At 40.3% G+C, this 26026-nt stretch overlaps 1 protein-coding gene across 1 annotated transcript; it reads left to right on the top strand.

Annotated features, from left to right (window-relative positions):
- Positions 1-455: 455 nt before the first annotated feature.
- On the top strand, positions 456-19933 carry TNFSF11 (TNF superfamily member 11). Its single transcript, XM_082751552.1, has 5 exons — positions 456-788; positions 6683-6850; positions 12891-12936; positions 13021-13119; positions 17578-19933. Exons 1-5 carry the CDS (start codon positions 555-557, stop codon positions 17997-17999), a joined length of 969 nt encoding a protein of 322 aa, XP_082607678.1. The 5' UTR covers positions 456-554; the 3' UTR covers positions 18000-19933.
- The last annotated feature ends 6093 nt before the right edge of the window (positions 19934-26026 follow it).

The following is a 26026-nucleotide window of genomic DNA, read 5'->3' as shown; positions in this document are numbered from 1 at the left end:
TTTGGACATCCAGTGTGGCTGACTGCCCTGCGTTCCCCATACCCAACAGGACAGGGACAACCATGAGGGCACCTCTAGGTACAGCCCCAGCAGCTGGCGCTTCTGTGAGGGGAGAAACCCCTTCGTGATAGGGGTACACCGCAGGGCTTTGGGGGACTTCATCCCTCTTTACCCCGAGGGGAGGACGAGCAGCTCGGCTCCCTGAGGAGGGCTCTAAGGGCAGGGGAGGGCCCGACCTAAGCCGACCCTCCCGCCGGCGGGGGCCGGTCCCCACTCGGGGAGGGAAGGGAAGAGCCGCCATAGGAGGGGAGTGGTGGCCATGTGCGTGCGTGTGGTGGTGGCGGCGGGCGGAGGGAGGACGAGTCACAGCTCCCGGGGCTGATTGGCCGCCACACTTTATAAGAGCTGCCCTGCCCGGGGCGCCGGGGGTTATTCTAAGTGTAGCGAAGCCGGGGTTTGGGGGGTGGGGGGAAAAGAGAAAGAAAAAAAAAAAAAGAAGAAGAAGAAGGAAAAAAATAAAAAAAAAAAGCTCAGTGGAGCCGCTTTGCAGAGCCATGCGGCGAGCCAGCCGAGACTACAGCAAGTACTTGCGGGGCTCCGAGGAGCTGGGCGGCGGCAACGCCCACGACAGCGCCCCGCCGCCGCCGGCCCCGCCGCAGGCGGCCCCGCCGCTGCCGGCACACCCGCACCCGCCGCCCGCCTCCCGCTCGCTGCTGGCCGCCCTCGTCCTGCTGGGGCTGGGGCAGGTGGTGTGCAGCGTGGCCCTCTTCCTCTACTTCCGAGCTCAGGTAAGCGGCTGCCGTGGGGAAAAGGGGGAGCCGCGGTGTTCAGGCTGCGGGAGGGAAGGGGGAGCGGGCGTCTGGAGTGGGAGCCCCCCGTGGCGCTTCGCGTTTGTAGCCCCTGAGCTGCGCGGCAGCGCTGTCAGGACACTGCTCGTGGGAGTGCACAAGTGCACGTGTGTTGCTGTGCTAGAGAGCCACTGCCATCAAAACACCTTATCACAGCATCTATATATTTTAAAAAACGGTCTTCCCACTCCTGTTACCCTCTCCCCTCCTTCAGGACCCTGCCCTGATAGGTTCGTGTCAGTGCTGCGCACGCTCCCCAGAAAGGATAACCAGAGTTTTCGTACCATAAAGACTACTTTTCTTCTGCTTCCTTTATTTAAAAAAAAAAAAAAGACATAGTGTGGGTGTAATTCTGCTTTCGGCAGCTTGGCTCTCTTGCCGGTTTCTAGTTCCTGTAGATTTAGAGCAGTGCTGTTGGATGGACTTTGCGAACTTGAACTTTTGAGAGGGCTAAAAAATGCGGTATACCTAGGTGTAGGCTTGTCTAAAATACTCCCAGAAAACTTTCTAATGTCAAAAATGTCATCTTTGGTATCACTGAGAAATATACTTTCAAAGTAAGTACATAATTCATAATAATAAGATACGGTAATCCACCATTGCTCACCAGTTTCTTATTGTGCAAATAACACTTGGAAAAAATACAGTAGCTCTTGTAGAAGTTAAGTATAATTGCCTTAGAAATAGTTTTATTTATATGGGGCATGTTTTGAATGGATTGCTGTCAAGTTTGTCTCAATCAATCTAAAGTTATCCTTTCAAACTTAATTGTATCAATCTATCTGCTGTCAAATTTAATTGTGTTAGTCTGTCTGAGGTTATACTTTTTTAATAACAGAACTTAGGTTTTGTGGTTTATTCTGTTAAAATAATGAGAAGTTATTAGCAGGGGCCATGTTGGTTGGTGGACTAACCAAATGTGAATTAGCAAGACTTGACTTTATAGGCTCATATTAAGAAATTACATGATTTAACAGGACTGTTTTACAAGCTCTTCAAAACCCAAGAAGGCTGACTAAACTCTGACTCAGTTTTACCATACACTTCTTATTTTCATTTGCATAAAATCATTTGGGCTAGATCATGACACAATACGAGCTGAGACAATAACCGAGGTTTTGGTTTCTCCTCAGTTTTGTTTGTTTTGTGGCTTGAGCATTTGGAATTTCACAAGACACAAAACTAAGACTGACACCAGATTTTCATGGATAAACACATGTTTGTGGCCAAGAAATAACGTAGCACAATGCAAATGAGACAAGGAGCTGGTATATTTAAAAAGGAAAAAAAAAAAAAAAGCTAAGAATTGAATGTTACCAATATTGCAGAATGCTGCCATTCTGAACTGTAAAAAGATTAAGGTGTTCTGTTTTCTTTTTGGACCATATATGCAAAGTCTTGTATCCAAGAAATTAACCACTAACAACTTGTATTGCTCCTAAGTATTTATGCTGATTATGCTTCATGAGAAATATTTGATCATGGTCAATGGAAATGCAGCGCAAATTTAGGTATTCTGAGCAGATGGAGATGATGGAGACTCATGCACAGCACCAAGTGAGAGTGCTAAGTATTTTATTTCTCTGCAATTGGGAGATGCTTCAGTATAGTCTTCAAAAGCTTTGCTTTTACTTTTTTCATTCTGGTCCATTTCCTTCCTGTACTTAGATCAGAAAAGAGTATGAATTTGGTCTAATGTTGAATGAGCTGGAGGGGCTCAAAGCCAGATGTAGGGGCTGGATGTCAAACTCCCCCAGTTTAACTTTCAGTTTGGAGCTTATCCATTTTTCCTATTTGAAAAAAGTGTGTCCAAATGTTAAGTATTTTACTATACCGAAGAGTTCACATTTAAATAAATGGGGACCTGGAAGACGGATCTTTATTGCTGTTTCATGCATCTATGGAAGTCTGACTTTTCACTGTATTGTTTTTAAACAATGTCCTTTCAGACCTGATCTAACATCTTGTGAGCATGCTGGAGCAGTGGCTAACAGCAAACCGCTTGCTAGGGGTCACTAGCACTTTCTGGAAGCCCGGAAGAAGCCTTTCTTGGTGGTTAGGAAAGATCACAGAGTGTAAAGTGATATTTGATTAAACTTGAAGTTGGTTTAGGTTCGAAAACAAGTATAAATGGTTAACATTTATTTTAGGGAGAAAGTGCAGAATGTGATACTGTAACATTGCAAAATTGAGGCAATACTTAATAAGTAAAGTTCACTGGAATATACCGTCTTCTAAAATCAAGGCAAATCTTATTTTTATAAAATTGGCCCTTAATTCTGTAAATTCATGTGGTGTCACCATGGTATTGGAGTTCATTTTGTCTGCCCTGAATTACTTGAAGGGAGTCCAGGGATGCAGCTAAAGTGGTTACAGATGATGAAAAACCTTGATAACAACGGGCACTGAAAGACGTGATCTGATTCCAAGGCTGGAGACAGTAGATGTATATGCACAATAGTAACATGTGTAAAGTATAGTAAAACAATAGCTAGATTTTATCTTTAAATAGGCTCATAGCTCTAGGGTATTTACTTCCTTAATATGTTGTAAAGCTTTCTCCAGTATTGTCCATTGCATCTTGATGATTTTTTTCAGGTATTGAATCTTTAAGACTTCATGCTGAATGTTTTTATTTATTCAAAGGCTAACCTTCCGCTAACCTTCTGTGCCTTGCAAGGTAGCACTCTGCTCTCTGTAGACCACTCTGGTATTTTGTTTTGGCTCTTCAGAAGCTCTTCTCAGAACACATCCTTGAAAGCTTTTTTGTTTGCCACTTGTTGCCCGCAGTTCGGGTGTCGGTGCTCGGTATTGTCTGTTTGCAGCCATGGCAGCTCAGTACGTATTTTTTTTTTTTTTTAATAAAATGTCAGTTGCAGGATTTCTGAGAAGGGCTGCTCAGACAGGTGAGCTCATTTCCGTGGTTGAGAAATGGTGCTGGCTGGGTATTCTTTGAAAACGGTAAGGGCAACCAGGTAGGTTATTAGTCCCAAGATCAGAGCTTCACCTTATCAGACAGTAAATCTCTAGAGATTTGTGACCTGTCAGGATGGGTTGTACAGCTTCAGTTTAAGTTGCCAGAGCAATCAATGTTTCCATGAAGTCCTCAATATTTTAACTTTAGGTATAGAGATGGTTTTCTGTCTCGAGCCTTCAACAGATGAGCTATAATCTGAATAAGTGCTTCTGTACAAGCTGCTGCTGTTGTTCTGGCACAGCGTTGTGTGCCACATTTGGCTCATTGCTGATGGACGATAGCTGCAAGTCTCTGCTGGGTGTGATTTGTCATGCCCAGGTCCTAGAAAAATGAAAATCTTTCATGATTTTTGTGTTTTAAAACCTAGTTTTGTCTGCTTTTCAGAAGTTGTGTTTAAATAAATCCCAAACTGGGGTGATAGTTTCTCACTAGGAGTATTGCTGATAAAAGTGAGTACCTGCTGGCAGTCTTCTGTTCAGTGGTGTGTGGAAGGGAGAGGACTTAGATATCCAGATCCTGTTGAAGGCCCTATTTCCCTCTGGTTCCTGACAATATCAATGTAAGTGGCTACATCTGGAGTAACGGGTCCTGTTTTGGGCCCCTCAGTGCTAGAGGCATATTAACAAGCTGGAGAGGTTGCAGGCCTCCATTGCTTTAGTTTCCATCAAGCTTGGCTAGACAAGGCCTCAAGCGATCAGCCCTAAGTTACACGTTGGCCTTGCTTCCAGCAAGGGGTTGGACCGGGCACCTTCCAAACCTAGGTCTTTCTCTGTGAACTGCCTCTTAACAGCTGTTGGTAACTATTTGTGTTTCTTTATCTCCACTAACTATTGATTCTCTGAGCTCCTGTGCACTGGTGGAATCTGCTGGGATACAGTTTTAGGTTGCAGTTTTACAGCTGTCAAAACTAGCTCTGCCTTCCTGTTCCTCCATGCCATTGTATTAGCTCCGATGCTTGCCTGACACCTGTAGTGAGCTGGCTTCAGGGTGCTAATCCTTCAGGAAAACGCATCAACAAAAATTTACCTCAGGGTAGTGCTCCATGGTACTGGTCTAAAGAGGAGGCTGAGTGCCAGGAGTGGGATTTCATGGTGAAGAAGGTGAGGGCACAGAGGTTCTGTTTTAGATCAGTTTAAACAGGTAATGGGGCTGCATTTAGAAGTTATTAGTGTAGTTCTTAGTGCTTAATAGAGTTGTAATATCTATAAACAGATTTTCCTTTGGATTCTGCTGTATCAGGCTACTCCAGAAGCTGTTACTGCCTCCAAGCCATCCTGTAACTCATCTCTACCCCTCTGCTCAAAGCTGTGGCGTCTTCTGATCCTCAGGTGAAACTTTTCTGACCTGTTCAGTTCCAAATCTGCAGGGATAACTAAGACAGCTAAACCAGCTCATGGGGTCTGACATTGGTTTGAATAAGTGGGGCAAACAGCTCTCATCTGGAGCCTTCAGTAGGAGGAGGCAACTTACTGTTACGGCTGTCTCTGCAACAAATGTTTTCCTCCAGTGTATGCTGTTGGATGCCTGGCTGCCTGCTGTAGGCTTGAGCTTACCTCTATAATCCTAACCTTATGCTTTTAAGTTAGTTTGGTTCTTTTTTGGGGTTAGGGAATTGAATTCATGTTCATGTGAACAGTTGACATAAATTTGATTCAGTCTGGCTGTTGCGTATTTTGCAAAACCTCCTTTGACATTGTTTTGTTCAATGTTATTTACAAGGAAAGTAGCCCCTAGTTTGGTATTATCTGTAATGGATTGACCTTCCCTCACCATGATTTTTCATAATATATTATGTAATTCTCAGATATAAATTGGTGCATTGGTGTTTGTTATGGAAAACAGTAGAAGTAAATGTTCGTATTAGACCAGCTAACCCAGTTAGAGAACATAGAGAAAGTTTTGAGTGCACAAACCCTTCTGATGTAAAAACAGCATAAATACATGTTGAGATCAATTGCTGAGAGTCTTAGGGTATATATAAAAGAGAACGGTTAATATCTGTTGAGTGTGAGGTATATGGAGGGGGGTTAAAGAGTGAAATGGTTTGAATAATGTTTGTGCAATTGAATTCTGCTGAGGCATGATCTTGATTCTTGGAATATCCTTCTAAGTCATCTTAGAATTAAGATTGGTAGAACTTAGGAGCATTCTGTGCTTACAACTAAAAATTATATTGGATTCAATAGCAGATATTAATTGCTAAAAATGTCTTGCAAATATTTTGGATTTACTAGACTTTGTCCAATAAAGAGGAGGTATTTTATAGTTTTATTGTCTCTTGGTCTTTCTGAATTTGTACAATGTTACCTGGTGACTGTTTCATGCAGCAATACATCTTGCCTGCAACATACTTTGTGATAGCTGTTTTCTGTTGCTTCTGTTTCTCCCCTTGAAAAGGATGTGCTGGATGTTGTACATACATTCCCCAGATTGTTGCTTTTGACATTTGTGTGTCATCTTGCAATCCGTATTTTTAATAGGTAGGATGCCTGCGTATGTTGCCTGCTAAAATAATTGTGATATTGCATCTAAAAATGCAATTCAGGATTATTGATTTTTACAGTAAAGGTGGGATTAATCTTTAACTAATTTTTAACTTTTGAAAGTCGATACCCAGCCTAAGCTAACAAGCTAGGCAGCTCCAGAAGATTTATTTTCCTATCTTATGTACTTGTTGCCTGAAGTAAATGTTCCTACAAGGAATGCTTTCTCTTCATTGTTTAGAATAAAAATTTAGCTAATAAGCTTAGCTAGTTGCCAAATTTTTACATGGTTGAAAATTTGCCCTGATTTAAATATGTTCTTGTGTGTTGAACAGACTCTTAAAACTGTGGCTGTCCTTATATTTTTGTTTCAGATGGACCCCAGCAGAATTTCAAAAGAGGACGCACACTGTGTCAGAATGCTTTTCAGATCTCAAGAAAGTATAGGTTTGCAAGATACACCATTCGAGAATCAAGATGTGAAGTTAATGCCGGAATCATGTAGAAGGATGAAACAGGCTCTCCAAAGAGCTGTGCAGAAGGTAAGTGGCAGTGTTTTCTTTTATGCTTGTAAAACTTTTCCAACATCTTTGTTCGGAGGTAAGTTCTAAAAAGTGTTTTTCGATATTTGGGTAATATGGTGATGGATCTGAGATCTCACCGTGTTTGCTTATGAACCTTGGTAGTGGTTAACCAATTCTGCATTTAAATACATTTTTTAGCTTTGTTAAAGGGAGGCTTGGAAGTCACACAGAAAACCAATCGCAGTTAGTTGATAGGCAGTTCTGACATTTGGGTGGGTGTGATGGCAGTCATCTATCCTAATACTTGTACAGGTTTGCCAACACTTCGGATGTGTAAGGACAGCTCCACTTTTTTTTTTTTTTTTTTTTTTTCCAAACTGATCTTCCTGACTTTCTGACACCATTCTTCAAGCTAAGGGCATTGACAAGCAAAGTGCTGTCTGAAAGATGGAGGGCACAGTATTTGTTCCCATCTGCTCTTGTTTCTTACTCCTTCTGCAGTACGATAGTTTTGATTACCCAGAATGAAGGATAGTATCCTTTTTGTTGCTCATTTTGCCACAGTGGTGGAAGATCTGCTTTGCCATCATGATAAGTAGGCATTCTTTGCCCAGCACTTGAGAATGACAGCTTTTTTTCCAAACTCAAATAACAAAAGCAGGCAGCTAAATTAGCCCTAATGAAGAAACCTAGGCAAGCTGAATATAAGTCACAATTATTAGTAGTTACTGTGTTTGATCTCTTTGTATGTTTGTGATAGTGTTTAGTGCTAATTATGGGCTAATGAAGAAGCTGAATGTGTGCTATGGTATTCCTGGCTTATGAAGTCCATTATCTCTTCACATCTGTATATGACTGTCAGGTTTTTCATAAAAAACACTCCATTAGATTTGAGCTGAACCCTTTACAGAGTGACTTGTACTTGACTTAACTATACAGTGCATTAATTGTGCTGATCATGTTTGTTTTTAATAAAGTACCCTCGATGACAGATCTTTTGGGGGAACAAGGCTTAAAGCTGGGAGACTTGTTCCCTTTACTTGCCACCTCCTTAAAAAATCAGGAAAATGGGTTAACTCTGTACAACTAGTTCTTGCTTCCAGCATTTTCTTTAGACTATTACTACTTGTGTGTTCTGCGTGCTGCTACTAGAGTGCTCTTTCCTGCGGCACCCTTGAGAGCAGGGAGTTTATTACAGTAAGTGAATGGGAAGTTCTGCATTTTGGTTGTTTGCTGCTGGTTACTCAACAAAAGCTTTAACTTCAGTGGAGGCTGCATATTCTGCCATTCAGCATAGAGGTTAAATGCTGCAAAGGCAGTGGCCAAGATAAGTAGTGAGTAGGATAATTTTTCTTTTGGTTGATGACCGTTAGTTTGAGAACAATGATGCTTTCCCTGCCAAAGTAATCAGACTCCAAAAATTTTGAATGCAATGGAATGTATTAAGCAGCAGGGTCAGTGTTCTGGATGCTGTGTCATCATACGTTGATGACACAGAAAAATAGGTAAATGTTTGCCTAGGGCTACATTTGCATCTTTTCTATTCCTATCATGGAAATGAAAGAAACGGTGTTAAGGCAAATTAAGCTCGCCTTAAGCTGTGTGAGCTGAGCCCTTCATTGGTTCTGCTGTACCAAAAGGGAGAGATGCATCTGAATCTTATCTACAATTGGACTAGGCCCTTGTGTGGGAATGTGGTTCTTGTGACTGGAAAGATGTTTCCTATTTTCTCTGCTTTATTCAGCTTCCTGAAGTGTGTGTGTGTGTTTCAAGAGCTGGTATCCATATTTGCAGTGACAGTGCATTAGGTGACTGAAATGGAACACTTTAAAATACAGTTAAGTTCTCAGTTTTTTCAGTTGTTTGTCTTAAGCAATTCAAGCTATTCAGGAAATGAAAACAGACAACCTTTTTTTGTTACGTTTTATAGTCTGGTTACAGCTTTTAGCTTGCTGTGTTAGTTCTCATCTGTTTTCTTTGCACACCTGTAGGCTAGTGTTTAAATCTAAGGCAGGGACTGACATTGCAAGTGCTCTTCTGAAAACCAGTGTAGTAGTGCTGTAAGGTCAGGTCTGGAAACATTTGTCTCCTGACTTAAAAATAAAATAATTAAAAGAAAATCTAATGGTGACCTCCTCAACATATTCCAGAATAAAAATACTGCTTAGGGAGCAGCTTACTCAGTAGAAAACACATTTTCAATACTATTGCAAATAAACTTTAAAGCAGACAAATAATATACTTTCCTAGTCTGTCTGTTTGCTTAATTTTTTTGCATGTAACCCTAAAAACCCTTTGGCAGCCCAGATGCACTAACCACAGTTCTTATGAAGTCTGTTATGAGTCTGAAGTAGAAAGGACTACAAACATATCTTGGTCAATTCATAAGTATCTTTTCTTGGCAATACTCCCAGCTTCTAGCAGCTTGGGGAGTTCAGGCGTAAACTAGTCTCCTACACGGCAACAACACACTTTGTAGCTAGACCTCCGGGGCAGCACTTATAAAGAGATCTATATACTTAGCAGACATTTTAAGTGCATGTGGTTATGGACAAAGTGAAGGTTTCATGGGTGACTGTTGTAAGCTGTTAAAATTTCAGTTTCCACAGCACAACTTTACATGCCCTTTTTTTTTTTTTTTTTTTTTTTTTTCTGCAGGCAATAGACTACTCATTTGCATAGAGGTTGCAGTGCTCACATCTCAATCTTCTGAAGAATATTGGTTTTATGCACTTTCTATTTTGCTTCCTTCCTGATTAACATTCTTCAAACTGCTGAATTTCCGGCAAGATAATCAGATACTACTTCTTGATATCAACTAGCCTTAAAGCACTGAGGTGGTAGTAGTAGAAACATCTCTAAGAGAGCCTTAGGGTCACCATAGAAGCAGTAGGTGAATGTCCTGAGGGTGGGTCTCTTGCCTGGTCTTAAAAGGCTACTTGTAGCTACTCCAAGGAGACAATGAGATATTGTAAAAACAAAGAGGAGGAAAAAAACATTCACAGATGTTACATGTTCATATGTAACCTTGTTTGTGTGTACTCAACATCGATCATAATGTGAAGGGTAGGACTTGTGTTTTAAGGATGCTGATGACATGCATATGTAGTAATGGGTGTGGTAGCTTTCTAAAACCCAAAGCCTGCTGTGGATGAGGAAAGAGCATTTCCCCACACTCCAGACACTTATAGCATGGTTTTAGCTTTTAAAATTTGGAAGTTTTGCAGCCTCCCCATGGCCTTTTATTTTTTTGGAGGAAGGAAGGTATCTTCATTTTTCTGACTGGCTGCTTGTTTTTTGAACAGTGACTGTATGGAAAAAGTTTGGAATATGGGAAGCAGGCCAGTAGAGTTGACATAGTGTGTAGTGAGCAAATGACACGAAGATGTACAAAAGCAGCTTATTTTAAAACTAACAGTGTGGTGTAATTTTTTTGTGTGTACAGTTTTTTTTTTTCTAAAAATAACAGCTTGGTCGCTCACTTGGTTCTGTGGCTGAAAAGTCATTGGCAATATTTTGTCAGCAGTTCTCATGCTTTTGTGGCAGCGTCTTAGCGACAGGTTCTGTTGAGCTGTTTCTGCTTTCTTAGCAGTAGTGTGCATTGTAATTAGGTATGAGGTGTCTAATGGTGTTCAGATGGGTTGTGTATCAGTAAGGTTTATCAGTGTCTTGGACCTGTAGAACCAGATGAAGTGGAAAAAAATCATGAAGAAATGTTTTGGAGTACCAGAGTGCTCCTGTCAAGCCCAGACTACATCTTGACCAAGGTGCTCCTAGGAAGCAGGGGAGTGGTAGGTTCAAGACCATCAAGACAAGTGGACCAAGGTCTTCCTGGCTAGCTGTTTTGCTCACCCAGTAGTGATGTTGTAGATGAATAGCACCACCATCAGTTAAAAAGAAAGTGGCTCAGAATGCATCTCACGAGTACCACAGCCTTTCTTCATGGAAGATATGCTGAGTCAGGCTGCCAGAGCTCAAAAAGCCAGGTACCCAGCTGCTCAAGTCAGAGCATCTTTGGAAACGTACAGAAGCAGAACTCTAGGCTCCTAAGGAAAAAACTAGGTTATAAGGAGGATAGCAGTTGGCTAGTTCAGGGACTTACCAAACTTTTCTTTTTTTTCAGTACTGTTTTAGATAATAGAAGATTGAAATGTAAATACCTCTTTTTGGATTTGTCCAGTAGCCTCTCCAGGCACGCATTCCCCAGAAAGAAAGGATCCTAAAAAAGACTCCAAACACAAGATTTCAATTAAGAAAGGAAAAAAGAAAAAGGAGTCTCCCCTTTCTGGGGAAAGGTTTGGGAGCAGCTGTAATGTAGTGGTATCTGAGAGTCTAGTCCATCTTCCAGTCTCTTTTACCTGTGTGCCCTGTTCTCTTCAGATGCTTTTACCACCTTTGGCAGTACCAAGTACTTGCAACTTTTCTTCTTAGTACTTCTGATGAAGTTAGAGATCAGGTGTGGCTAGAGGCTGATGTGCAGCTCCTAGAACTGAGCTTCATTTTCATGCTGCTAGAACTGATGTTGAAGTAAGAAGATCAGAGAGGGGAAGTGAATGTAAATGGGGGGAGGTGGACACGGGTTTTGCTTCTTTTGAAGTTGCGATTCTTCTGCTTTTCTTCTCGTCTCTACAGCAGAAAGCATCGTAATGATTCATATCTACACAATCAGCATATCTCTGCTGAAGTATTACGCTTTGATAGTCATACTACAACTTCCATGCTGCTGTGGCTTTTCATTTTGGTTTAACATTTAGACACCTACTGAAAGGAGAAAGAGAGAGAAGGTGTTACAGATTTCACTGTGGCTGCAGAATTACATAAAAGCAGGAGCGAAGAGTTTTCAAAGCAGGATTTCAAGTTCTAAAACATTGCAGTGATAGAGAACATGGTGAAACTTTGCTGATCTGGCCAAATCTGAGGTCAGTTTTATATACATGGCGTTTAATTAGACAACCAGCAGTATGTTTGATGTAAAGAGAAAAAAACACAGAATCCCACTTACATTTCAGAGATAACAATATGATTTGCTATATGCAGCAAAATGTTTCCTACTAAACATCTTGATAGTTCCACAGTATGAGATAATCTCAGTAGGAAGGAGAGTATCATCCCTGTCTTTTAGGAAACAGATGAGGAGAGTCATGGTGGGGAACGAAACAGATGAGGAGAGTCATGGTGGGGAACAGAACTGAGGAATTCTGTCAAGACTGTCCAGGCTTGTAAAAACATATTGCTTAGACTTCTGAAAGCTGCTGTTTATACATCTTCATAAGAGGAAGACAGGAGAGGATTGTTTAAAAGCAAAGCTTTGTGGTAACTGATATTTGCACTGATCTTGGTTTGGGGGTAACATGGACTTTGTTCATGTTAAAATTTATCTGCAGTTTTGGGGAATCTGTACTTCTGGCACCTGCTTAATTTGGACCGGTACAGATGTGGAAAATGCTTAATCCTTCAGTGCCTACACACCTTGATATGAGTAAGGCTTGGTTGCAAAGCCTTACAGTCTTGCAACCTCTCATGTTAGTGGTAAAGCATGCGGGGTGGAGGTTTTAATTTATCTCATCATAAAGGAAATGCGGGGCTTAGTTTTCCACAATTCGTGTGATTACATACTGGTCTCTTTGTAGAACTGCCTCCTTCGTTACCTTTTGACCCCAAGTCAATTCATAAACTTCATGGTTTTATGTGGTGCGTTTTTAGCAGTCATTGTTCCATTATACTTAGAAACTTTCCAAGTGCAGTAAGTAGAAATGGCTGTAAATGTCTGTAATCACTACTCCGATGAGCAGTGCAGTGATCACACGCTAGCATTCATATCCTCCTTTATCAGAAGTATTGGACAGAGGAAGTAATTTGATTATGGCATTTAAACTGTGTGTTCATGTTATATATCCCATAAATATCAGGATATGTATTCCAGGCCTCTGGCTATACTGTAGGTATACAGTATACCCCCATGTATACAGAGAAGATACTGTGTTGTAATTGTGCCAATGATCTGTGATACACAAGCAAGCAAGGCAACATCAAAGCAATGTCTTTTTTTTCATTTTAGGAAGTCCAGCGTATCCTGGGAAGAGAAACACCAAGACCAGAAAAAGGTAGATGCTGATTTATGAATAAGAAATATTTTAGTTCTATTAAACTTGTTTTTTTCTGAGATAATGGATTTCTTTTATCTTCAGCTGCAATGGAGGCATTAGGAATGGACCTGTACAAGAGAAATAAGCCTGAGAAGCTGCCTTTTGCCCATCTCATTATTGATGATAAGAATATTCCATCAGGTAAGTTCAGTTTTAAGTGGATGCTTCTAATGCTACTATGAATGTGCTCAACTCATTACTTAAGCCGTACGTGTTACTTTTCTGCTTTATATAACCAAACCAAAAGGGAATTCTCCGAGGCCTGAAATTTGAGATTTTGCCAGCCTGCTCTGTTTAGAGACAAAAGCCATCTGCACATGAGGGGTTAGCTTCTTGCCAGGAGGGTAGTATTCTTTCCCCCTCCAAGTGCAGTGTCATAGTCCAAATGTTCAGCTTCATAAAAAGAGAGCTTTAAGCAACTTGTAAAATGGCAATCAGAACTTCTACAAGCTTTCTTACTAGTTCAGATGCCTTCTGACAACCTTCTCTTCGAGTCAGATTGTGTCTTTTGACGTAGCTCAGCAGTAGAGGATGCAGTATCAGTAAACTTGTCTTAGTACTTTGTCTTTGGAAGATTGAATTAATTTGCTAGCTGTATACATGATAATTTGCATCTACAGAACTGGAGTCTGCCACACTTTGAGAAATTCACCCATGGGACTTTTTTTTTTTTTTTTGCTGTCTATCTAGATGTTACTCTGTAAAGTGTATTTTTACCAGGACTAATACTTGATACTTTTTACTGATGTACATCGCTGTATTAACTCTAGGGAGTGAATTAGCACATTTGTGAGTAATGGCAACAGAAACATTGGTCTTTTTTTTTTTTTTTTTTATCAGCACAATCTGTAGGAGCTTTCAGAAATACAGTCCCTGTAGCAACAAACTTTTGTTTCTCCTTTGAGGAGATCAACCTCTTCCAATGTAATGAGTTGGGCTTATTCCCTCTGATCTGGCACATGGCTTATGCTTTCATAAGAAGAGCATTACTGGGACAGCTTCTGCTGTTTGTATGGGCACTGTGGCAGTAAGGGACTGCATCCTTTTGGACAGCTGGAACCCTGAACCTACTGATAGTGAGGTGCTTTACTATCTTATCACTGGTGTGAGGTGCTACTCACTTGACTGGGTGGCGTAGAGATTAACAACAGACATAAAGGATGAAGAATTTGCCTGTAGATCACCAGGAGTTGCTTTTCATTCTGTTTCTGACTGCAAATTTCTGCTTTCTTCCAATGTTTCTTTGCTCTACATGTCTGAAATCCTTCTAAATAGCTCTATGCCATCCATGAGTCTGGGCAGATTGGTTCTTAGTATTTTAAATTCCCTACTGTCATCACTCTAACCCAAAATAAGCAATGCCGGGGGGAGGGGAAAAAGTCTATCATTATCAAACAGGATTTTATTTTTTTCAAGTAATTTGCAAGGAAATGCCTTTCATGAATAGGCATTGAACACTTTCCTTTCACCTGGTTCGCAATAATACCATGCCTCAGATGGACTTCTGCAGTTGTGGAGTAATGGGGGGAAAAATAACCCTTCCTACATCTTGGCGTCCCACCCATCATTTAGCTGCAGAAGCCATAGTGGTTTAGATTTGTTGCATTAGGTTAAAGCTGGATGCTTGCTGTTTGCTTTTTACCAAAGCTCGCTTTAAACACTACCTAGGTTTTAAATGAAAACAGTGAATTTTGGTTTATAAATTGATTGTAGAAATTAGTCACAGTTTAAAGGAGAAGAGCACAAACAGAAATAAATGCAAATGTTAAATATATCATTTGGGATGTGAATTGGTACCTTTAGCTAGTACCTAAAGAAACACTGGTATTTTTGAGCTATTTACAGCTACAGGTTCAGCTTAGCTGCCCTCTGCCTCCAGAAGTGGTTTTTCAGAGCAACCAGAGCTTTGGCCCTTTCTTCAGGCTTTATTTATACCTGAAAGCTACTGTAGTGCAAATAAGTAATAAATACTGGTTTACTTCATCCCTCCATCTTCTTTCCTACTAATTCTGTTGCAACTCAGTTGTGTTAGTCTTAGTTCATGCCTGCAAACATTTAATACATTGTTTTGATTTGTCTTGAGTTACCAGAAAGACTGAGAATTCTGTTTTTTAATGCTTGTTACCATGTTTGGAAGATTACCTTAGTCATTATCTCTGACTTCTTCGTTCTGTCAACATGGTTTACTTTGTGTTGTTTCTTCCAGGGCTCCATTAAAAATTTTGCATCAAAAGATGCTGTATTACAGCACTTCTGACTGTCCTAGAACTTGTCTTATGTTTTGGAGTTTCATATATGGACAGCTGAGTTGGTGCTTCTATGCTCCATTTTTTTTCTCTGCCTGTGTTTCTGCATATTGATCGCTTGGGTGTTTTACCACCTGCAGTACTGAGATCCTGCTTATTCCTTCCATTAAGGGTTGCATGACATTACTTCCACTAATGTGCATTTGTGCTACTGGCTCTGACATGCCTCTTCTAAACCTCTGAATTGTGGAAAGACGTCCGTCTCCCGTGGTTATTGCAGTTACAGCATTATAATCTAGGTTGAAAGGCACTTCCAGAGGTCATTAGGCTAATCCCTTGCTCAAAACAGGTCTAATTAGACCTTTAGATAGGATCGTTCTCCATCAGCTCTTGGCTTGTCCCCCTACCTGACCGTTGAGTGATACATACTGCTCTTAACACCAAACAATGCGAACAAGCATCACCCATAGCTGCTCTCAGTATCAGAATTACAAGTCACGGTGGCATCTATTTTCCATCTTCCCTTTCAGCAAAGAATTCTGTGTTTTCATTGAGGGTTTCTTCAGAATTGCTTCTTGATTTTTGAGGCTGGCAACTAAAAAATTTACTTGCCAGGTTAAAAAAAAAAAAAAAAAAAAAATCTGCTTAGTAATTTGCAACTTCCTGGTGGGCTGCCAGTCAGTCACAGTATGCCAGCAAGCCTTTCTGCTTGGTCATATGTACACATTTTTGCCTAGTATTTCTGTGCCTCTGTCCTTTGTCAGTTCAAGCAGAGATATTGGCTCTAATATCTCACCTACCCTCCTCATTTTGAAGGTAGCACAGCTTCCCAGGGTGGTGTTTCAGGTGGATTTAACACTGTACAAGAAATGCTACAACTTCTTCAGCTATTCTTCAGCTTCAGAGATGTGCTCTGGTATTTTGGCGTTCCCTTGCAGATGAGTTATTCCAGGATAGGAAACTTAAGACCTTAGTGTGGCTACCAATTTCTTGATAGTTTTCAGAGTTTTTTTTTTTTTTTTTTTTTTAGAGGTACTGCGCAGAAAGCTTCTCTGTACGAGTTTGCTTGGGTAATTTATACTTGGCTACAATGAAGCCATAAGGGAACAGATACTTAATTAGGTCTGCTTTTGATACCCTGTGCTTTGCTTGAATCTCTGTGGAAGCTTTTTTTTTTTTGTTCTGGACTACCAGTAGAGTATTCTTCTCACATGCAAAAGTTGCCCTTTGCAGCTAGGGAAGACTCATAGCTCTCAAATTCCCCTGTTCCTACTTACCTTCCCTCACTTCAACACAAACAAATACAGGAGGCAGCTTTAATCAAATGTATCTGGGGTTGTTCCCCAGCATGTTTCTGAGCACTGGGGGTGGTAGGAGTAGATTGCTTTGGTTTGTGGGGGGAGGATAAGGCACTGAGTATTCCAGGCAGGCCTGCAGATGCACTGGGAGTCCAAGGCCCTCAGGTGCCTGTGCAGGTGCTTCAGAGGGAGCGAACAGAGCTGGGTTTGTGTGGGAGTTGCTGGTGGTTAGGAGGACAAGTTGGCCAACTTTCATCTCTTGTGCTATGCCGTGTGTATCGTGCTGAATAAATGGTAGGTTTTAGTGGCTCTTCTGTGCCATGGAGCATCTCCAGAAGGGCAGGGACCTGTGTGGCTTTCTCAGGAAGGTGCTTTTTCCTCTGCCCATGGGTCTTGGCTGGTTCTTCTGTGACTGTTATCTGAATCATAGATGATTTATATAGCACTAAAGATACAGAATTGTATTGACTTTTTTCTTCCTTTTTTTTTGTTTGGTGTTCTCAAATGAGAACATGCTTATCTTTGTACTGCTGCGGTCACAAGAGCATAAACTACATAAAGGTTTCATAAACTTTCTATTTGAGGAAATATCAGTTAGGTCTGTTCAGATGCTGCTTAATTATTCCTTGCAAACCCAGGTTAACTCATAACAAGATTTGCTCTTTTTTTTTTTTTTTTTTTTCCCATTAGCAATTTTTCATTTCAAATTCTCTCAATTGTCTGTTACCTGAATAAAGTTTTAGGTGGAATGCAGTTTCTTTATAGAACTTGTTGTGTGACTGAGTGCCATCAAACTATTTATTGGCCAGGCAAGTGCTTTGTACCATGTTCCAGCAGACATTCTGTGGGAGGGCAGCACATGATGAAAAAGGAAATTTCTTTTATTTTTTTTTTTATCATAAATGTCTAATATTCTGAAGCATTAAACTTCACTTTAGCCTACATGAAGGTACTTGCTATTGATTTTAAAAATCTGGGTATTGCTTTTTAAAAGTTGTGTTTTGTGAAATGCTTATAAATGAAGTAATTTTTTTTTTTTCCTCCCCTCTCTTCAGGAACTCGTAAAGTGAACCTTACATCCTGGCATCATGACAAAGGCCAGGCAAACTTATCAAATATGACGTTTAATGATGGGAAACTAATTGTTAATCAAGATGGATTTTACTACCTGTATGCCAACATCTGTTTTAGACATCATGAGACTTCAGGCAACCTGACGAAAAGAGGGCTTCAGCTGATGGTGTATATGACTAAGACAAACCTTAAAATAAGGCGCTCTGATGTGTTGATGAAGGGAGGAAGCACCAAATACTGGTCAGGGAATTCAGAATTCCATTTTTATTCTGTAAATGTAGGAGGGTTCTTTAAATTAAAATCTGGTGAAATGATAAGTATCCAGGTATCAAACCCACTGCTACTAGATTCATCACAAGAAGCAACTTACTTCGGGGCATTTAAAGTAAGGGATTTAGACTGAATATTTAGCGTGCTTAAATTGGGGGGAAGATGGGGGGGGGTAGAGGTCCAGGAACAACTTGAAGGCAGAACTGAAGATTTTTTGCATCCCAGTTGCATCTGTATAAGGCATATAGCTCTAAAGACATGTTCTGCCCTGTGCTGACTCTGGCAAGAGTTCCATAAATGCATCAAGGATAAAATTGTGTAGTTCTGATTCAGTCTTACACCAGTTTTACTTTGTATGTCTCCACTGGCTTCAGTAGAGTCGTTATGACTTCTACATTGGTATAATTGAAATCAGAGCAATTGGTATTACTGAATTATTTCCACATTCTGACCTGACTGCTTGGCACAAACATAGGGCAGGACAGAATTTGGCTCACAGATTGCATTCAGGGCTTAGTCATGCTTGGGGCTGAGCATTCTGACCCTGAGACAGCAAAGATTGTGAATGTATAACTAATTCCATTGCATTTGATGTGGCTTTTCACATGCTTAGTTAAGCATGTTCATACTTTGCTGGGTTAGGGTTGGAAGGCTCAAACCACGGCAGAAATGAATTGTGGAACACCTAAACAGTTCAAATCACATTTTTACCTGATTAAAAAGGGCTATTTCTAGGAAAAAGGGAGATCTGACATTACAGTTCTAAAAGGTTAATTACAGGTCGTCATTATTGTTGCACAGCTAATTGCAAATATAGATTGCCAAAATACGGTGTGCCTTTAAAGTATTACATTGTGCCAGAACCTGCAAAGACATTTTTTTAGACAAAAAGTATGTATTTTTATATTCTGTAATATCTAAAGTTATATTTTAGGTGTAATGTTTTGTGTAAAAAAATGTAAATTATATTGTCCTATAGTATTTGATACAAAATATTTAAAATTCTCTTGCTGTTTGTATATTTAATGTTTTAAACTGTTTTTAATGTACAGACATGTTAAACTAGTGCACTTTTTAATCCCAATGGGAAAAATTGCAGCTAAAAGAGGTTGTTTGCAATTAGCAAATGTAATATATACCTTTGTACTTTTTTAACTTAATAGATTTCTGTTAAACTTGTCAGTATTACTTGGGGGAGGAGGGAAACTCACACCAAAGTCATGAATAATTACACCAGAATGCTGGTCACTGGGTGCCTTTCAAACCTGGAGGGTAATTAACATTACAAAGCTGGTATTACCTGAAGGGGGAAAAGAAAAAAACAATAAGCCACAGAAATGTATTGGGGTATTTATAGTTATTGAACAGGCATATTTTCCTACAATGAATTCCACAAGTTGTAAATTCTGCAATTGAGCAATGACTCTTTTAGCCTAGTTTCCTGAGAAAATGAAGCTTTTGTCATTGCGTTGCCTGTCCTGTTCTCCCCTTCTAGCTTCTAAAACTCTGCACCTTCCTGCCAGATCTGGCAGGTGAATGGCAGTGTCGAGAGGGATTCTTACAGGTTTTATGAGAACTGACAGCTGAGAAGGACTCAGCCAATTTTTCATTATTCGTCAGTGGCTGGCCACTGTTCATATTAGCCAACAAATTACTATGGGGAAGCTCCTAGTTAGCCGCTACACGTGTTGTCTCTTGCATAGTTGCTTGGCCAAAAAGATAGGTGGAAGGAATCTGAGGGTGGGTATGGGGAACGTGGGAGGGAGCTGCAAATATTGTAGGTTATGTTTAGAGCACATCTGGGCAAGGAACAACTTTGGGGTGGGGATCACGGAGACTATAGGAATGTTTGGGTGCTCTAAGGATGATGCGGAGAAAATGTCTTTAATGCAGTAGGAATCAGAAGGCAGAATGCTCAATTGTGTAAGAAATGAAGCTTCATACAAATCCTCAGGCTTTTTTTATAATAAACTGAGTTGAATTCAAGCAGTTATTTTATACTGTATAATAAACATTTCTTTTTAATGTTAATATTGTTTTCTTACAAAATATATTTCTAAGAAAAAATATCTTGGTGGTTTCTTTATTTTCCTGTGTCCCTGTATTTCTTCTGCTGCTTCAAACACTGTTCATATTTCAGAGTATGCAGAGTGGGTATGTTATAGCTCAAGAAAACTAAAGCACAAATCAACAGTCATGAGAATGGAACTGAATTTTAAGGAGTCTTGATTTGGCTCCAAACTTTTGCATGTGCATCCACCACTTTCAAGTAGGGTAATTAATATCAGGTCTTGGAAATTTAGCTGGAAGTGGGGATCTCCGTTTTGTTTCAGACGGAATAGTTTTCAGTTCAAAAACAGAAATTACTGAGCAATTACTGGGTTTCTTCTTTCACCATTTCAGAATCTGGGTCTCTTATTTCAACATTTCAAGAACTAGGTGTTGTACTACAAAAGTACAATACTTAAAGGGGTCTAATAAAAGGACAGAGAAGGACTCAGGTAGATAATGATAGGACAAGGGGCAATGGTTTTAAACTAAAAGAGGGTGGATTTAGACTAGACCCTAGGAGGAAATTCTTTGTGGTAAGGGTGGTGAGGCACTGGCACAGGTTGCCCAGAGAAGCTGTGGATTCCCTGTCCCTGGAGGTGTTCAAGGCCAGGGTGGCCTGATGTAGTGGGTGGCATCCTTGTCTATATCAGGTGGATTGGAGTTAGATAATACAATCCCTTCCACCTCCAGCCATTCTATGAGTCTTGTATTTTTTTTTCTGGACTGGACAGATGCCCATTGATGGGCTGGGAGAAGAACGTCCACTGTGCATGTCTCTTCCATTACCTGGGGGTGAAGTCTCCATCTCTATCTCCCTAGAGGGTATTTCAAATGATTTGAAAGTTGAGTTAATGCTTATCAGTTCTGACTACTTACAGTATTACACAAAGGAGGGGAACCACCAAGACTAAATGTCATCTGAATGACACTGTGGGCTGTGTCTGCTCTAGATGAGTTCATGGTAGCTGCGCTGTGTCTTGAGCCCCTGCGGGTTCACTTGTAGGTTACCCTGTGCATCCTACATCACCAGAGGTTAGAAGAAAGCTGAGGCTTGGCTCTGTAGCATGTCTGTCCCCATTACAAATGCAGCAGGCACTTGAATTTTACAGTGCAATAATTGGCTTTCAATTTCCCTTGTATGATGACTTTGGGACCTAAATCATTTATATATTTATTTATTTTTGGACTAAGCATCATCTGGGTGCAAAGTGACAAGCTATGTCATGAAGCGGGGGAAGGATGTGATGAAGTAGTCCTCAGGGGACTACATAGACTACTCTGGGGGTTATAATTAGGCGTCTTGCTCTGGCTATGCTCTCTACAAAACAGTAAGAAAATACAGAGGTCCTGCTCTGCCTTGTCTTGCTCAGTCCTTCTGCCTTCTCACTGCTACGTGCATTTAAATGGAAGCAGGAAATTCTATGTACTGCTATTAGGACAGCTTGATTCAGCTTTTTATACCAGAGCAGCCCTGGTTTGGAAAGCTTCAGTAGGGTCACTTAAGGCAGCCCGGGCATTTATGCTGAGATGATAAGTAAAGCCACCTGCTCTGACTGTCCTAAAACCAAGTCTTCTCTAGAAGTGTCAGTTCTTTTGTCTGCTTCATTTATAATAATTGCTTCATCAGGATGCAGTTAATGAACAGAGTACATTAATAAATCAATTAAGAGAGCTAACTTGAGGGTAATGGTTTCTTGGCTAGGAAAGGTAAATGTGAGTTTAGTTTATAATCTTCAAAAGATAATTTTGGTTTGTGAATAAAGGATGATTATTTGTTGAAATCGGACGTTAGAAAAATCTGACTTAGAAATAGTTTATTTGGAATTTTGTGTATTTGCATGCATGTAAGCATTTGTATATTTTTACTACGTTCTTGCTTAAAAAGTAGATTTTCATACATGGGGTTACAATTGCATATTTTGGCACCTGGGTACTCCTCCCCCCCGCCTTCCCAAGCTCTCTCCAGCCAGTGAATGTTTCTTTTTCTGTCTATCCCACTTCCTTTTCTCCGGCTCCTTCCAGCTGCCAGTGTCTCCTGCTCACCCCACTCTCACAGACTTGCAGCTCTTTTTTCCTGGTGGTAGCAACAGCCGTGGGTCAGAGCCAGACATCCTCCTTTCTCACCCACTTTCAGGTAGCTTTGCTTTCAGATAGCAGACAAGAATGATGTTTGTCAACAGGGTTTCTGAGGCATTAATGCAAAGGCTGAGCTGCAGAGGAGCAAAGGAAAGTAGCTGGGGAATAGGGAGCCAACAGATTGGTCACAGATCAGTCCATACTGCACTCGGTTTGATGTATCAGCTTTGGAGGGCTCCAAACAATTACCCCTTGCTTATACTTTTGCCATTACAAAATTTAGTCTCCAGCAAAACTTCACAAAGGTGACCACATGCAGCATTTTGCTGCAGTGATTCAAGAAAATTCAGGTCTTGATCAGAAAGTGTTCTCACATATCCACAGGCGCATGCAGATGATTTCTTGTTCTTTCTCCCTATCGCTATCAGTTTCTTGTCCAGTATTTCCTGGTTGCTGGTATCTGGGGTGGCCTGTGGACTTTGCTGACTGTTTTTGTATATTTTTTTTCATTTTAAAACTTACTTGGATCTGATTCTGTAAAGCCTGTACCTTTGCTTAATGTAATCATTCATGACTAGCTCCAAAGCACAGCCTGGTCATGAAAAGCTCAGAAATCTATGTCAGCTTGAGGTTGTTTGAATCAGATTTCACAAGTTTCCGGGCAACTTGGGATGTTACTTTTTTTTTTCTTTTCTTTTCTATTTTTATCCTTTTTTTCCTTTCTATGTTTTGTTGTTGTTGTTATTTATTTATTATTTTTTTTTCCTTTCTTCCTCCACCTTCAGCTTTAATTGTGGACGTGCTGGTGTTTCCAGATGTGTTTCCAAGGAAGTATTTGAGCTGGGGTGGAGGTGAGGGGCTGGGTATCCTTGATTTACTGCTCTCTGTTCACAATCCATTTTATAAAGCACAGGCAGGGCATATTTGCACACCATTTGTTCAGCATTGGAGCCATGTGCTCTCTACCGTCTGTGCTCTCATGAGACACATTGCTTTTCCCCAGACTGCGCATCGCCGAACTCCAATCCATTTATGTTTGGCTACGACAGAAGACAAGCACGAACTCCAATTACTTTCCGCTCCTTACATGCTGCAAGTCACAAAATGATGGATTCCTTTCATTTTTCTAACCTTCTGGTTCTCAATTCGTTTGCCACGTGAGAGGTCCCTGGTTGCTCATTGAGCAGAGGATGCCAGAATCCTCTTTTGGCAGCTGAGCTCACATTTTAGGTCCTTTCACATATTTATTGTTGCTGCCTCATCCTGTAGGTACCAAGCTCCCTTAGCCCCTAAGTCTGTACTACCGGGTGTGAGTAAGGCTGCCTGGGGTGCAGCCTGGGGGACACCTGCTCCATAAGAGGAGGATTCACGCACATAACATGTCCTTCCCCCATCACCTTTCCACCAAATGATGGATTTTGGAACCCTAGAAAACCAAACAGGGCCTGCATAGAAGGCAATTGTTTGGGAAGTTCAGATATTCTTGCCTTCACAATGTTTTAACCTCATGTCCTATCAGTTTGAAAGATTTTAACTTAATCTTTAATATTAATTGGACTGGTTGAATGCAATGCTTGGAATGATATTTATTTTTTTATTTTATTTTTATTTTATTTTATTTATTTTATTTTATTTTTATTTTATTATTTATTTATTTTTAACTGTGTCACAAAAAATGCTAGACCCCAGAATCTCAGCTTTCCACAGACAGATATAATCAGTCCACTCCAGATGTTGGCTATGAATACATATGGAGTAGAGCAGGTCTTTTTTCCTGGGCCCTGGTTTATTGCTGGCCTGGTACAGATTCATGTTCCTGCTCTGACTCCCATGTAGGCTCTCCACCTTGCTGATGTCCAAAAGAACCAACGTGCAGCAAATAGTATAACCTTTCTGAACTTATTTTGCCTTTTGTGAACTTATAACTAATGAGACCAGTAATAAGCCATTTGTAAATTTTTTTATTTTTTATTTTGTATAAGCTCTCAAATAGTCTGCTTTGTGGGTTATACAGAAGTTTGACCACCTCCCTGGTTGCCTGTAGCATTTTGCAACACCAGTGTCACTAAATTTCTCTGCTGTGCAGTATCCCATGCAGGAATACAACTTAAAACAAGGTCCTTCTGGTTTAATGCTTTATCATCCATCAGGGCTCCAAATCTTTGCTGCAGAAAAACAACTGAAATTGGATAGTTAGGTTATTTCTGTCCTGCTAACTGGAAGAGGGCTGGAGTTAGGAGGCACTGAGTGGCAAACAGCCTTGTGGCTTAAGCCTGCCTCTCTCTGAAGCAGAAGATACTACCACGTCTTTTCTAGACCCTATAAGGTGCCCTATCAGGTTCCCTTTTTTCTGTTTCTGAGTTGAAACTACTTGAAATAATGCGAGGGCAGTGATGCAGCCCACTAAGTTATGTTTTTATTACATGAAATTGAGAGTACGTGCTGCGTGCCCTGAGGCTCGATGGTGAGAGCTCCTCCCAGTAGGTGAAAACAAAGCTGGAGAGAGAGCTAAAACAAACCTGGGTGGGCAACGGAGGTCCAGGCCTGAGCTTCTGCCTTCTTCTTCTTTCATTCATCACTCTTGATAGAGAGTGGTAGATTTGGGAGTAATCTGGCAGCAGAACACCTTTTTAATTTGTTTACTAAACGCTGAAACAGCTGTCTGATTTACCATCTATTGTCACCTATAAATGCATTTTTGAATTACTACTTATCTAAATTTTCTCTTTCAACTCTAAAACTCCTATCACAACACTATGAATAAGAAAAGGTCACATTATTTAAACCTAATTAGCCTTATTATAAATATAAAAAGTAATACACTAAATTAGTATTGAATGTCTTGGATTGCAGTCCAGTGTTTCCTGCCTGTGGATTAGTAGCACTTTATTTTGTTTCTGCTTTGCTATCTTGCTATTTTTATTTTTCCAGTTTGGTTGAAATTTACATTAAAAAAAAAAAAGAAAAAAAAAATATTTTTTTATTTTTTTTTTTTTCAAATATAAAAGCCAAGTAGAAATGCTCCCATGATTTATTTGAAAACAACCAAACAAATTTCCTCAAGTTTGCTCTTGTTCTTTGGAATATGCCATCTGTACATTTGCAGAATTTTGCTGATGTGTGAGGTTGTGAAACAAAGCAGCTCAATAAAAAAGATAATTGAGAACTCTATTGGCCCAGCTGTGCTGTGAGACTTGCTGAATGCGAAAATTTTCCCCCAAATACATAAATTGCTTGTTACAATTCATTCAGTTTTATTAATCTTGGTTAATATTGTACTGGTAAGAAAGGGCTTAGCTTCTCACTTTGAAATCAGAGGACATTTTCCTGCTGACAGCAAGAAGATTAGTATTATAAATAGTTTTTTATAAGACAATTTCTTTTTAAGCCTTTTTTAGGAGGTGGCTATTTCAGCATATACTGGTGTTTGTCACTGTGCAGTGTAAACTTCTTTTACACAAACCAACGATGCAAGTGATGTTTCCTCTACTAAAGGTTTGCTAGCTGTATCTATTTCAAGTACAGTATATATGGTCTACATGTAATTGGGAATAATATTGCCCTGTAGTGTTTGTTCAGTGGTGACATATTTTGTCTTTGTTCCTCTTGGGAGATCTGCTACAAAGAAAGTTTGTAACTCTTTTTGGTATTTCTGTGCTTATGTTAAAAGGATGGATCCAAGTGACTTTGGCAATATCAACAACAAATGGATAGGTGATGCTATATTTGCTTACTGAATGTCCCAAATGATGTGTCTCTTCTCAGCATCACTGACTGGCAGCCAGGACCAGGCCAGGACCAGGAGCACATGGTTGCTCCATCCTAACCTAGAGGGACCAGAGATGTGGCATACCTGACTTTCCAGTGGCTTTCATGTTGTGTTATCATATGTGCTTGCAAAATCTTTGTAAAATATGACCCAAGCAGAAATTCTGTTTTAGGGGTATGGGGGCTTTTTTGTTTTATTTTTGTTGGTTTTACCCAGGTATCAATGACACTTGTGAAAACGAAAGGCGGAGGGCAGAGGAGGCT

The sequence above is a fragment of the Aythya marila genome, assembly GCF_965140915.1.
Source record: "Aythya marila genome assembly, chromosome: 1".
Taxonomy (NCBI): domain Eukaryota; kingdom Metazoa; phylum Chordata; class Aves; order Anseriformes; family Anatidae; genus Aythya; species Aythya marila.
Note: the sequence above shows the minus strand (reverse complement) of the source record. Positions and strands in the feature narration are given on the sequence as shown.

Excerpts from the sequence above, each read along its gene's own strand:
- TNFSF11 (XM_082751552.1), top strand. The coding sequence starts at position 555 with ATGCGGCGAGCCAGCCGAGACTACAGCAAGTACTTGCGGGGCTCCGAG. Across the intron at positions 6,851-12,890 it reads TCCAAAGAGCTGTGCAGAAG|GAAGTCCAGCGTATCCTGGG; the intron begins GTAAGTGGCAGT and ends TTTTCATTTTAG. Across the intron at positions 12,937-13,020 it reads AACACCAAGACCAGAAAAAG|CTGCAATGGAGGCATTAGGA; the intron begins GTAGATGCTGAT and ends TTTTATCTTCAG.